The sequence below is a fragment of the Macrobrachium rosenbergii genome, chromosome 13 (assembly GCF_040412425.1).
Source record: "Macrobrachium rosenbergii isolate ZJJX-2024 chromosome 13, ASM4041242v1, whole genome shotgun sequence".
NCBI lineage: Eukaryota > Metazoa > Arthropoda > Malacostraca > Decapoda > Palaemonidae > Macrobrachium > Macrobrachium rosenbergii.
Window position 1 is genome coordinate 11,437,492 of NC_089753.1, and position 14,794 is coordinate 11,452,285.

The window sequence follows — 14,794 nt, forward strand, 5'->3', positions numbered from 1 at the left end:
TTATTCCAGTGCCAGGTCATCAGAGCAAACTTTCATAAACAAATCACCTTGATAAATTCCCTGAAAATTTTTGCATGGTTCCATGTATTTTGATTGCAAGTTAACCCATGAAGTAGGCAGTATTTGTTACACATTTCCCATTAGTTTTGTTTGCTTAGGTAGTTTGCTTTCACAGGTGGTACGCCCCATGCAAGTACATTTTTTATCATCTTTTAATTCAGTATGCACTATAAAGGGAAGTACATTATTAGTATTTATGGGAACATGAATTTTATGTTCACTTATACAATCCCTTGTTTTACATATCCCTTAACTACCTACTGAAGGTTTCAGCAGCTTTTCTAAAATCACTGTCACACATATTTTTAACATGATTAAGGTATCAAGCATGTATCACTTCAAATACACTACTTTTAAAGGGAATTCAAAATTATTACTAATCTTTTAATATGTGTACTAAGCTTTTTTATCATCTTTAGGGGGTGGACATCTAATGCATTATCACTTATTCTCCTCTTTTTTATCTGAATTTCAGTTTTGTTCAGGTCTCAAAGATGTTTTTGCCTACAGCAAATACATTTTATATAAAAAAAATTGTAATACTTTTCACTGGGCATTTACTGATTTTTTTTAATGATTTCTTGTAAATACCATCCCATACAATTTGTCTCTAGTAAAGACCTGTTAAGTCTGTCCTACATATATTAGTATACCCTATCTTAAAAATAGCCCACCACTAGATAAAGTACCTTGTGGTAACACCCATATTGGTTGGGGCTACATGTGCCATACATGGAATTCTTATTTAGCTACTGTGCTTTCAGGTTCTTTTCTTATATTCACAGGCCATATATTTTTTCTTGTATTAATAGCTCTTTATTTAAGACATGTGGGATTGCCAGAAAGATACTGATATATGTTTCCCCAAGGGAGCAGACTTAGTCATCATTCCACAGAGTTTGTCTGATAGATACTTTGTAAGTCTTCATTTCATGCAAAGTTAAACTACCTGTTTAAGAAAGGGCCTCTGATCCTCATTCTTTATTTTAAACTATTAGGGTGTTCTTTATTTTAGGCTTTTCTTGTCTCATCACATAAAAAATGTTATTTGTATTTCCTGCCTGTCACAGCATACTGTACTGAGAATTGTGTGCCTTGGATGTGATGCTATAAGTTGTTCTACAGGTGCGTGCAGCATCCCATTATTTTCTGTCTTATCAATTTTCATTCTAGCCCAGAGGTCTCTCCCCACTAAGCTACCAGCTTCATTATCTTGTTTCAGTATCCAGTCTTTATTTAAGAACAAGTCTTTTGACCTGATTATACTAATTCATGGCAATAGTAATATATTAATGTCTGTGGATGTTGCTGAATGCTTTTGTAGTATTCCTTTGGTCTCTTCCTAACTCCAATTTACTCAACTTTACAGTCCTCCAATTTTGGCCCCTTGGGGTAGTTCCATCAGTGCACTATAGGCAATACTTAAGGCCCCTTGCTGTAGCCCTTTTTACTCCTTTTACTGTACCTTTGTTCATATTCTCTTTCTTCTATCTGACTTTTCACCCTCTCCTAACAATTGTTTTATAGTGCAACTGCAAGGTCTTCCTCCTGTTACACCTTTAAAGACTTCTTCACTCTTAATTTCCCTTTAAGCACTGAATAACCTCATAGGTCCCAGCACTTGGCCTTCAGCTTAAATTTTGTATTCCAGCTCCAGTTTTGGCATCATTGAAAAACAAATCTTTCAAGTAAATCCTTTGAGGTTTTATAAATGTGACTTTTTGTCTCGTTAAAAACTAATATGTGACAATTATTAGTAGTAGAAGTATTGTCATGTGAATTTGAGTAGGTCTTGGCTGTCTTACAACATTAACTAATCTATGACAGTTATTAGTGCTAGAATGATTGTCATTGAAACTTGAGTAGGGCTTGGAGGTTTTATAGCATTGAGCATGGCCATCAGTTAGGAGTCACGATAATTCTTAGCCAAACTGTAGTCATAGAAGGGTGCTCTAGCACTTGAGAAGGTTGTGTTTGTGAATTAAATTAATGATCATGTAGCTTCAGAGGATCTCAAATGTCTTTCTACAGTAGCAGTTGCTTTTAGCAATCTGTTACCTCATGTAACATCCGTAAAGAAGCTGGCTTTACCTAGCTGACTTTGCATAAGGCATCTAGGTGCAGCAGATAATAAGGATATTTTGAACTTTAAATATATTGTGGGCCAAGGATCACATTTAGTTTTGGAATGTGGAGCTATTTTTGACAAGTCTGTGGCTTTCAAGGATAAGTTGTGTGCATAAGTTAAACCCCAACTTTTGATATTAATAGAACCAGGGTAGTACCAAGGTACATAATACTGTACCTTGTATTGATTAAAACTGATGGCTGCCAAAGCATTGAAGTATGAATCTTTTTCTTTTCCAAGGAAGCAGGGTTGCCATGCAGTCTGCAGATGCATATCATGCATGCAAAACTATTTCTTGGAGACAGCATTGAGAAGTATCTGAATAAAAGCAGTTTCTGCCTTTTGTGTTTTCCTAGTTAACTGTCTATCTTTTGTAACCTTACTTTGCTCCAATTTTCACCACCATTCAAGAACAAATTTTCAAGCAAGCCATATGAGTCTAAAAATGTCTCAATGGTTTCCTTTTTGATGATATGATATCAGTGTGAATGGTTTGGCTTTTGTCCTTATTAGAGGGAAAGGCACATTTACGAGAAGTTTAACAGCAGTTTTTCCATATATCTTCTTCTTATTGCTTTTGGTGGTCTGGGATGCTCGGCCATCCCTTTCTTTCAACTGCAGATGTTTTTCTTGATTTATAGAGTATCTGTGCTGCCATCTGTGGCTTTGGTTTATATCAGGTACCACATTGAGTTGTTGTATGCCAGGTGATTAGCATGTATCTAGGATTCTCAACCTAATTTACCATTTTTTATTATTTGTTGTTAATGACATTTATTTAGTTTTTTATTGGTTATTGAAATTCAATTTTGTTTTATATGTTCATTCATACTTTTTTGCTTGCTTTTCTTTTACATATCTGTCAATCAGTCAGTCATTTCTAGGAATACCTAAAGGAATGCTTTGGCTTCAATGACTTTTTACCACAGGTTATTTCAACAATATTCTCTTACTGTCCTCTATTGTTCTCGGCCATGTCTCTTTAGGTTTGTTCTGGTAATTCTTGCACCAGTTTTCTTTCTCCTTGTCATATGCCTCATCCATCACCTGGACAGTTTTGCGTTAACCGTGTCCATCATATTTTTTTCTTCAGATGCTTGCACTGCAAGTTCAAACCTTTTGCTTGTCCCATAAGAATACATGCTCATGATGAATAATTATTATTACTAAGAATTATCTTTAAAAAACGGGGTTTTCAACTTCATCATTTACAACTCCAGAATGTACAGTGATTTTGGATTAGGTGAAAAAGGGTGCAAGGAAGATATAGTTATTTTAATATCCGTCATGCCAGTGAGAAGGTTCGTTGTTCAGTTTTCAGTTATCATATCTGGGAGTGGCCATATGTACAGTACGAAGTGTTAGGCTTTTTTAATCAGGAAATGTACCCATTGGATGAATTTTTGTATGCCATTTCTTGGACTTTTCCAGGTAGAGCAGGTCTCAGAGAATCTTCCATGATAGAAAGTACTATAAGCTTGTTCCATACAGAACTGAACTTGTTTTCACAGGGATTGCTTGCTCACTGAGCAGCCCATATTGAGAGGGGGACCCTCTTTCTCAACTGAAATCTCAAGTTGGATGAAAGATATCTTCATGGCTGAAAACAAGTAACTTAGCAACATTTGTCAAAATATTACCAGGTTCTGACAGTATGATTTTTATTTGAATCAAAATTGATAATGATAATGATTTGTAATCAAACTGATTATAAAAAACTAAATAAAGAGGCTTTAGATGTGCAAAACTACACATTTCTTGATTTATCATGTAGTAAAGATGAATATCTATAATTATGTAGAAACATATGACAACAGTGTATTGACCTGGAACAACTCACCAAGCTGCTTCATAAATTTGATGTACCACAGCTTTCAAAGCTCCTTGAATTTATCTTGTTCCAGTTTTCACTTTTCATTTTATTTAAGAAAAAAATCCTTTTGTATTTCTCTTTGTAGTTATGGGGCACTGTGAAACAGGTTAGTTTGTCACAACCAAGAAATGCTGAGGTTCTGCTTTTTCCACTCATATTCTATTTATTTTATTGTTTCTTCTCTATTTGTGTACTGAGTAGGATGAAATTAAATAAATGCAAATTTCTGAGCAGTGCGTTAATCAGTGTTTTGTCTTTGAAATATAGTTTAGAGGAAGAAAGTTTAATATTGTTTATATTCTTGCTAATCATGTAGTGGAAGGTTACTTGTGATCATGTTTTTCCTTAGTGTAGCCAGTGAAAGTGTAAATACTTGAGACCTCAATTTACCCATCGTGTAACATTCCTCCCATAGCTTTCTTTATACAAAACTACTGTGCTGTAGGTAAAAGAGCTACAGTATTCATTTTCCAATTGAACCATAATATTGATGGTATTGCAAATTGTCAGGTATAAAATATGTGTTTATTGTGCAAGTTATAGCTCAAAAGACAATTAGAGGGAAGAAGAGTCAGATGTGAGTGAGGGAGGAATAATTTACCATTGTTACGCAACAATCACATTAGTTATTTTTCCCATTTTGTCAAGAAATGTTCTCAGACATAAATTCTGGAAATGAAGGTGGCTACTGCACATGTATACACTGATCCATCAGTTCCCAACTTACAGTATGGTTTATTCCTCATTTGTTTGTGATACTGTTAACTTTTTATTCTCGAGACTGTTCGTATGGCAGTGGCGTCAAGTTTTGTGCATTACTTTTTAGCCTTATTGCTCCTTTCTCCATTATCAATTTTTGCTTTATATGTGTTTTTCCCTGCATTCACTTATTAATGTCCAGTGTACTTAAGAGTGATTGAAGATAGCAAAAACTCAGATGTTTCAAGTCCCATCAGGTGGTAGCGCTAACGAACATGTAAACTACCAGTTTTTTGTTCTTCGAGAGAATACCTGGTGATTACCTCACTGTTACTTTTCTGTAGTCTTTTAAATTAATCTTTTAGGTGTAAATTTTCTAGGTTTATGAATGATGTTACAGTAATCTGTTTTGAGGTGTTAGGATTTCTTTTTTACATGTAGTAAAAGCTTGTTGTTTTAATAAGCTCTTTCAAGATGTCAGGGTTTATTTTTTACTTAAAGCCAGTTTGGTAGTTTCATAATTGTAGATCCTTGTATCCTTTAGGTTAATTTCATTAGTGTAGTTTAAGAGTATGTTAAATATGCAGTCTTTTCTGTTGTTCCACTCGTCAGCTGCAAATGTGTTTGCTTCTTTTCACCAGGAACTAGAGATCCTTGCAGAGATCACTTGAAGAAATGGACCAGGGTGGAAAAAGCATTTCAGGAGGAAAAATTCTGTATTTCTTGGAATTGTTTCCAGCCAATCAGCAATTGTCTCAGTGTTCAGAGCCTGTTGTTCTTGCTGTCCTAAGGGTTTCCTCACCTTGGGAGATTTACTGACCCGAGTAACTTTCAGTTCATTTCAGCACCATCTGATTTCTCTCCTACTTCAGTTACAGAAGTAATTTTCCAATAATGCCAAAAGCAGTATTTATGCTGAGACAGAATAGTGTATTGCCATTACAGAGTCTGAGCCTCACTTGGAGCTGTTTGATAACTGTTCCAGAAGTAGATATCTCATAGGCAGATTTTTGCTTGAAAGCACACCAGAATTTTTTTTTTTTTTTTCTCCATAGCAGTATTCAAGAGACAACACATGCTGACAATGAGTTCTCACTGAGTGGCTCCTGCTGCAAAACCTGAGTCCTCTCTTTGACAAAATTGGTAGTTGGTTGAGCTATGCAGTAACCAGTTTGGTTATTGAGTGACAAATTCTTTGTTCTCCACAGCATCAGGTGAATCCTCTAAAACCTCAGATGATTAAAATCTCTCCATGTATGGAGCCACAGTCACTGAGCCACTCCAGTTTCAAGAGGGAAAAAGCCACTTCCAGCAGTTCTGCAGCCTCAGACCAGAGCTGTTTGAGTAATAGAAAGATTTTTGTTTTATTACTCACCAATCAACCATAAAGCTTTGGCACAGTGTTTTTCTTAATACCTAAGGGATCCTGTGGAATATTGCACATTACCTTATACAGGTGTGTTGTTCTTATGAGATGTGTGGAACCATTCCAGCCTCATAATAGAGCTACTTAAGTTCCAAGAATCAGTACCCAGAGCCTGAGCCACTCCGTTGTTGATGACCAAAGCTGGTCCATCACCAAGGGCCTGAACTGCTTTAAGACTGAAGTTCTGAGTTGCTCCATTACCGGATGTCCAGTCCATTCTGGTTCCAAGGATCTTAAATGTTCCAATACCAAAAACTTGTGTTACTCCAATACCAAGAATCGCAGTTGCTTCAGTGTCGAGGACCAGATGTGTTCCAGGTCCAAGAACTCAAGCCTCTTAGTACCTGTAATACGGACCTGAACTGCTCAAGCTTTAGGACCCATTCCACTCCAGTACTAAAAACTAAATCTGCTCTAGTAACAAGGACTAGAGTCTCTCCAGTTTGAAGGATTCAAGCCCCTTCCAGGATTTGGAACTAAACCACTTTGAGAAGCAGAGCCACAGCTGTTTAGACCAAGAGTACAATTCCAGTTGAGACTGGAGGTATTCAGTCATTTTTAGTCACTTCAGCCCTTGCTTTTGAGGTCAACATTGTGGCCATAGCTCCAACCAAGACTGAAAACACTCGGGCAATGAGAGACATTTACTTTGTACACCTTGAGATGGCTACTGGAAGTAGCAAAGTTTTAAGCCAGTATTTGATTAGCAGAGCAAGGACCTTGAAGGAAAAATATGGCTTGATTTTCGTTTTATCCTTCATATCCTTCAAAGAAATGTAGGATGCAACAAACCATGTCCAGAAAAAAATAATAAGGTTTGCTCTCATTTGCTTATGCTCTGGAGATGTACCAGCATCTCTCGGGAGAATTCAGAAGTTCAGAGGGCTGTCACAGTAACTGAGCTCAGATCACTGTATAAGCAGGAAAACATCTTTTACTTTTGACTTTTTATTCACCAAAGCAACACTCAGTATCATAGATAATGTTAAATGTAGAGTTTTGTACTGGCAAAGGCAGAGGTATGTGTATGTTGTCTCCTCACCACTTTTCTTTCATATGTTGGAGAATAAGGAGCTACAAATAGCTAATTTTTCCACTGAAGTTCTTTGGTATCAAGTCCGTCATGTGAATTCATTTCTGTAAGTCTTCCCTCTTCCATTGTTGACTTCTATCTGTTAAAAATGCCACAAACTTGTGGAAATGGAAGGAAAGTTCATTATCTTTCACATGTAATCATGAAACTGGATAGCTCAGATTCTTTTTGACCAAGCAAGACTAGACTACCTTCAGTGACTTGATGGATTGTAGATGCACCTTCTTCACTATAGGGAAGTATCAGAAGCCTTGGTGCGAGGCCACAGCAGCCAAATTCAAATCAATATTAAAAGTAGCAGACTTCTTTTACTTTTAACATTCCATTCACCAAAGCAGCATTCAGCATGTAGCTGATGTCAAAAATAGGGTGGCAGGTAGAGTACTGGAAAAAGCCAGAACAATCCTATTTTCACCCCTCACCTCTTCTCTCTTGTGTGTTTGAAACTGAGGAGGTTTTACAAATAAGCAAGTGAGCTATGGATACTGTAACTTCAAGTTCTTTATCCATCTTCGGTTATCAAGGCCCCTTCATGTAATTCAAGCCTCAAGCCTCCCCTATTCCATACCATGGAAAGTTAGGGGAGGGATTGCCCTTGCATGCATCATTGGGGGGACTTGCAGTGGAAGATTCTCCAAAGCCAAAAGTATTTACAGTATTCAATGGCCTTCAATCCTCACGCTTTAGGTAATTTTCAATACATTGGTTAATTTTGTGCTTAAGAAGAGAGATGCAGCTTTGAACAAATTTGATGAAAGCTATTTCCATCCAACTTCATGGACTTGAATTTATTACAGAGACTGTTGTTAGAGAAGTGGGGATTGTTATACTGGAAGGAGAGGGTAACAAGGAACTCCTAGTACACTGTCTGCATAGGAACTTGCTCAGAAGAACTTTTCTCAGAGGACAGGAGGGAGAACTGTTAATCATGAAATAGAACTTCATCTTTGAGGATGAATAAGAGGTAGTTGTTCTCTCCCATGACCTCTCTGTATGCCACTGGAATCTTGTGTCCAGCTACTGGATTCATGACCAGCAGTTCTTTCTTCTTCCTGAGGAATTCCTTTGACTTCAGCTTCTCTTGAGTCATAGCAGGAGTAGTTTCAGAACTACTGACCCTGGTGGACCTGTTTAGGGATACAGTACATATTTCTTACTGAGCAGATTGAGGAAACTATGCCAACATTTTGAGAAGAAAGTTTATAGAAAAATCATTAGGCCTTCTGACTTTGATTTAAAGTTCTGTGTAAACCATTTAAACAAACTTCCTTCCCAGTCATGCTCCAGAGAAAGATGATTTTCTCTTGGTATTTGCATTTTCACAGGCAAGTCAATTACTCTGCCATCTGAGTTACATATCCTCTTTGTTGTGAACTTGATCAAAAAGACCCAAATGTCAGGGAACAGAAACCAGTCTGTTATGCCCTCTGCCATTCTATCACTTTCAGAGTATGTCCTTAATGCAGAGAACCTCCTTTTCCCATCCTAGGCTTTATGCCTTTATCTTCACACAATTAGACTCCAGCGAAGGTTATATCCAAACTCTTCATTTCCATGTTTTGTATTAGGGATTAAGTAGTTAGGTGTAAGATTTTGTTTTAGCCCTGAAAAGTTCTTAAGGACATACATTAATGTGTTGGAAGGCAAAGCAACCAATTTAAGGGCAGTGTTGATGAAATCAAATCTTTATTTACAGCATTTATGCTTAATTTAATTTAGATGTTATTGTGTTTGTGAAAATATCAAATTTAGTTTTTTATCTTTCTTAGGAAAGCCATTGTTAGCATGGGTTCTCATTCAGTAATAGCCCCTTGCAGTTCTGTAATTAAAGATGGCCAATGTATCCAAAAGTGTACAGTTTCAAACCTCTCGTTACTTTTATGCTCAAGAGTTGTGGCACATTCACAGCTCCCTGGCCTTTGGAGAAATGGGTTTGATGTTTCTATCAACTCAAACTCCAGACTTACCATACATTTTTCATTTAAAAGTCAGGGCCTATAAGTACTTGGTTCCTCCTTGTCTAAACTGAGATTTAGGCAGTTTCAGTAATGGGTGTAAGAAGAAGCCTGTGTTATTTTTTTCAATACAATTTTTTCAAAAAATTTATTACTTCCATACAAATTTTCCCCTTTCCCAGTCCCTTATTCTTGACACCCAGAAGCTGATGGATTTGTGTTAGTATACGGCTGTTGAAATGTTTGTTTAGAGAATCTTTGTCTGTGAACTTATCTTAATAGATGGCATGGGAAACAGGTAGTGCTTTTGCAAGAAGAATTAAAATTTCTAATTAAAATTTTTGTAAACTATATAATTTTATATATGAAACAATATTCAGAATTTTCTTATTACAAGAACTTTGTGTAGAAATCAACCTGAAGTTGAGAGAAAGGCTCATGGAATAAGATAAAGGGCTTTTAGTCAGTGTTACTAGGTTTAGAGGGTCTTAAAGTAAATAAACCAAAGTTTTATTTCTTACAGCAAGAGTTAATATCTTAATTAGTTAGTATTCAGGCTTTTATCAAAATCACCTCAGGATCAGAAATGCTAGTTGATTTCTGTATTGGTCATCATTTTATGTATGTGTTGTGTCATACATGACAAACTTCTTTGAATTTTTATTTTTATTTAGAATGTTTCATTTTCTCATTACATCACTGAAGTATTTTTCATCAGTATCTGTAGGGATGGAAAGTTATTTATTTTCATTAAATCATTCCATTGTTTGTTGTTGATGTGTAGACCACCATAATTTTTAGCCCAGAATAATTTCAATTGTGATTGCATTTATGCCAAGTGGTTACACTGCTTGTATTATATGGTGTTTATGTGGTTGGAAAATAGTAGCTTATTGAATTTTTCATTTGCATGTTTTTTCTTTTGAGAGTGTTTGTACATTTAGCCACATTTCAAGAGAATGCATAGATTAGAGCTGGAAGTTTTATTCATTTAGCATTCATTTACATCCAAGTTATCACAAGGTAATTTTTAGTTCTTTTCTTTTGCAGACTGTACGAAACATTCCCTTACAACAGCAAATTTTGGCCAAGCAGAGGTCACTGGTTGGCGTTAAGGGTCCTGTAGGGCTCCAACTTGGCAGTAAGGCTGTTGGAAGTTCTGGTCTCAGTACTGTGCAGATTGTGCAGGGAGGTGGCCAGAAGCAAATGTCTCATGTCACAGTGCAGCAGATTCAGCAAGTTTTGAAGCAGGTGCCACAGCAGTCTATTCAACATATTACTCAAGTGTGTATTTAACATTAGACAAGAAAACATGCCATTGATTTTGTTTTCAGTTTGTTTTGAAATCTTGAGTAGCTAGGTAGTTGAATTAGCCAGTATCCTTGTTACTTGATTTGGGCTGGATATATATATTATACATGGTAGATGTAGACATAGAATAATATTCAGTATAATAGGAGAAACAAAAGAAATAAGCAAAGCCAGCAGCAAATAAAATAAGCCAATATTAGTTATAATTGTTAATGGTGATTACTTAATCCTTTGAGATTGTAATGACACCATTTCCAATAATGTACATGTTAACCTTTGAGGTTATGATAACTGAAAGTGATGTAATCCATAGACAGTTTTCACTTCACTTCATTGTGTCATTTTGTTGTTTTATTTTTGCTGTTGTCCATTTTTGAACATGATATAATAAAGTTAGGTTTTCAGCCCCAAAGTGAAATCAAACATGATATACTAAAGTTAGGTTTTCAACTCCAAAATGAAACCAAACATGATGCAATAAAGTTAGGTTTTCAACTCCAAAATGAAACCATAACCAGTATTATACCATCAAAAATAAATTTAAAGTAATTGATATAATAAAATATTGCTACACATATAAACTGATGGTATGATTTGCCATAGATGAGTTTTGTGACTTGTTAGGAATAAGACTTGACCATAAAATTTTCACCACAACTCAAAATAAACAGCAGATGAATTTTGATTAAAATATATACAAAACACTATAACCAATGACAGATATGAAGCAGTATTGCAAAAGGCTGAATTTTCATGCTAATGAAAAGAAAAGCTGTATACAGATAATTGCACTTCAGTCTGCAAGATGATGTCAGTAGCAAAGTATGTACTAATTGCATAATTCCTTTTTCTTCACTTGCTGAAAGTGCTAGATTGAAACAAATGTGAAAGGAAGATGATTAATATATGATGATGAAAAATTGATTATTCACAAGCAGTGGCATAACTGCAGTATCCATGGCAAAGCAACCATCAGGGAAATGAGCTTAATGGCTTTGTAAAGCATTGTAGGATCATGGGAAGGGAGGTTTTTGACAGACACACCCATAAGTTTCAACAGGAAGCATACACATTATGACTTCTCTTCTCCATTCTCTTCTCCTTTGGACACCAGGCTGATTAACCTGGGAACTAGTGGGTCTGGACTGTGATGTAAGCCTGTACAGTTTGTACTGTAATCTTGTAATCAAATGAATGGGTGTAGATGCATGATGTCAAAGGGATCCAGCTAGGTGGAATGAATGCTTTATTTTCAGAATAATAGGTTGGTGCAGATGGGAATTATTTGTAAAATTTGTGATTTTTAATGAGCAAAGAAATATAGAAATGAGAAAGTAAAAGAAAGCTGGGACCAAACCAAATGTTAAGCCAGTATTAGCTATAAATTTTGTGGATTATCCCTTTATAGAGGAATATAGCTGATGTGTAATAATAGGGAAAAATTTTATAAAACGGTAACATGGTATACCCTAGATACATAGATTGTGGTAATAATATCAAACAATAGTCTAGAGTAGACTAATTTAGAGAATGTAGTAGGAAAGAAAGAGAATAAAAAAATGAGAAAAAATGAAGCAAGAAGGAAAAGGTAAATTTATTAAACAAAGGTATACATAATAGATCTGAGAACAAAAAAAAAGTGCAAAAGATAACTGCTAATAATAAGCTGTAACATACTGAAATACACAAGAGGTACAAGATCTATAATGTGCTCAAAATTGTAAATATAAGAAGGTGGTGTGTAGTTGTCAAAACAATGATAAATACATGCAAACCTGGACTTATGACCAGGTTGTGTCAAGGTCTTCATGATCACTCTCATGTTCTTTTACCCTTTTTTCTGTGGATGATTTTAAATGGTAAATATATATCACTTGTCAGATCCTCAAATATGAAAATGCAATCATTCTTTCATCCTTTTTCCAGGGTGGCACTGTGAGTGGTACTATAGTAGGAAAAGCTGTAGCTGGTGGGAGTGTAGCAGGAACAAGTGTTGCTACATCCGGCACACAGGGCATTACAACATCTCACACAACAAAGCTCATTCCTATGACTGTATCTTCACAACAGCAACAATCCATAAAACAAACAATACAGGTACAGGTATTTATTGCCCATGGAGCTGTGAGCCAGTTTGTTTTTAAATGGGTGTCATTCCATACACTTTGTTTTTAATATATTTTTTGTTATTTACTTTAGATAGTAATATTGGCAGTATTGCATTTCTGTTGGTTAAGTATCCTGTCCTCTTGTATTAGATGGCTAGGTAGTTAATTTTTTATGAAATAATAATAGTTAAAGAACATGAATACCATTAAGTCTTACTGACTTGTAACAAGAGTATCCCTGACATACAACTAATAAATTTTCTTGAGATTATGTTAAAAGTGGAAAAAATCAGCTTTGTAGATATTGAAAAGAACCGATACATTCATGCATCAAGATACGTGTAAGAATCCAGTTTTAAGAGTAATTTTATAAAAGCTAATAAAGAAATGGAAAGAAAATTAATGCAGTTCTTCAACCCATTCTTGATAGTCAAGCACTTAACCTGGTTTTAAGTCAGGGATGCTCATTTCTCCTTCTCCAGTAATGTTTCAGAAGTCAAGCTTCATGTTCCAACAGAAACTTGTTAAAATTCAGTGTGCTAATTTGTTCATTTCATACTACTGATTTTTATAAAGTACTGAATTCTCCTCCTCCAGTTTCTTGAACCATGTAGTTGGTGTCTTTGTAAGTTGGGTCATATTTATTTCCTTATGGATTTATTTTGACACTACTTTTTCTTGCATTTTCCTTATTTTGTCAGAGCTGGCATTTGTTTATTATTCATTTTGGTTACCTCGTTTACCAAGAAAGAAACTTAGATGTTGGTAATAGTTGAGGAGAGAAACGTAGATGTTGGTAATAGTTGAGGGGTGTAGTGACCAACATGAAGAGTGATTGGAATTATGATTTTTATCCAGTTATATGTACAGTAGAGGAAGAGCAACAAAGAATAGTAAATATATTGTGTACGGGTAAGTTGAAGAGAGAAATTCAGTGAAACAGATGCATGCCAGACACTTTTCGTATGAGATTTTATACTATTATTAACCGAATGAATATTTCTTTCCCAGGTTGTTTCTGCTGGATCACCTGTTGTTGGTGGAGGCTCTGCTATCAGAGTGAGTGCAGGTGAGCGCACTACAACCTCCACTTTAGCACTCCAGTCAGGATCTGTAAAAGTAACAAATCCAATACTTTCACAAGTGTCTGCAGCCTTGCAACCCATGTCAGTGGCTGTAAGAACCCCAACACAGAGTCCTGTTAGAATTCAGACTTCAGCCCTTCAGACTCAACAGACAACACAGACTCAGCAGCAACCACAACAGCAGTCCCAGCAAGGACAGCAACAGACTGGTGGAAATGGCAACAGTAGTAGTAGTCAGTAATTTTTCACAAAGCTCTCTGATGTAGTTGGATTCAAGGATGTCTGTATTATGTTATTTAGAAAGAGTGATATTTACACAGAAAGTAAATATTGCCAACATCATTGTCATAAAAGGGAATCTGACCACACCTCCATAGATTACATATTGTGATAAACCAAAAAACTGTTTTCCCAGACTTTTTTTTCAAAAAGAAAGGTACTTTTATTTATTGTGATACAAATGCATAGTCCTAGACTCTCTCTTGTGATAAATTTGATTAAAAAAACCAAGTACGTAGTTGCAGAAATTCTTTGACACTGAATTGTGGTTCAGCAGCTTTATTATATTTTGTTGTAAATATTTAGTTGTAAGCCGATTTTATATTTATAAATATACACTGTGTAAATAAATTGATGCTTTATTTAACCACAAAATATTTTCGTTCAAAAAATCCTAATTATTCACTATATATGTAGCATTTGAATATTAATGATGTAGTTATTTCCAAGATACCAATAATGTACATCTTTGAAATAACAAGATAGGATTTAGAGTTTTGGTTTTCCATTGGTTTCTTCAGCAAGTGGTAGTAAGAATTAATTGGTCCCAAAGGACACTTACTCTAGTAAAATGTAGTCCACCCTGTAAGTACAACTGACAGATAGAAAATTAGATGGTACAATTATGCTCAAATGTCATGGCAACATGATTCTTTTTGTATCGTCCAAAACCTCAAATGCAACGGAAAATATGTGGTTGCCAAGTGGTGTTAAACTTTTTTTTATTCCAACAACATTATGTTTAAGTGTGGGAATTCACAACTAACATTATTTTAC

The 14,794-nt window shown here is 35.5% G+C and overlaps 1 protein-coding gene across 12 annotated transcripts in view; it reads left to right on the forward strand.

Moving 5' to 3' along the window:
• Positions 1-14,368, forward strand: part of dom (domino) — a 190,307-nt gene extending 175,939 nt beyond the window's left edge. For 10 of the 12 annotated variants that reach the window (XM_067114216.1, XM_067114224.1, XM_067114218.1 and 7 more), the window contains 3 exons: positions 10,285-10,518; positions 12,472-12,642; positions 13,665-14,368. In XM_067114216.1, coding sequence (XP_066970317.1) covers positions 10,285-10,518; positions 12,472-12,642; positions 13,665-13,979 — 720 coding nt within the window. In that variant the 3' untranslated portion in view covers positions 13,980-14,368. The remainder of the gene's footprint in view (positions 1-10,284; positions 10,519-12,471; positions 12,643-13,664) is intronic. The other 2 variants (XM_067114220.1, XM_067114227.1) reach the window with 1 other exon arrangement.
• The last annotated feature ends 426 nt before the right edge of the window (positions 14,369-14,794 follow it).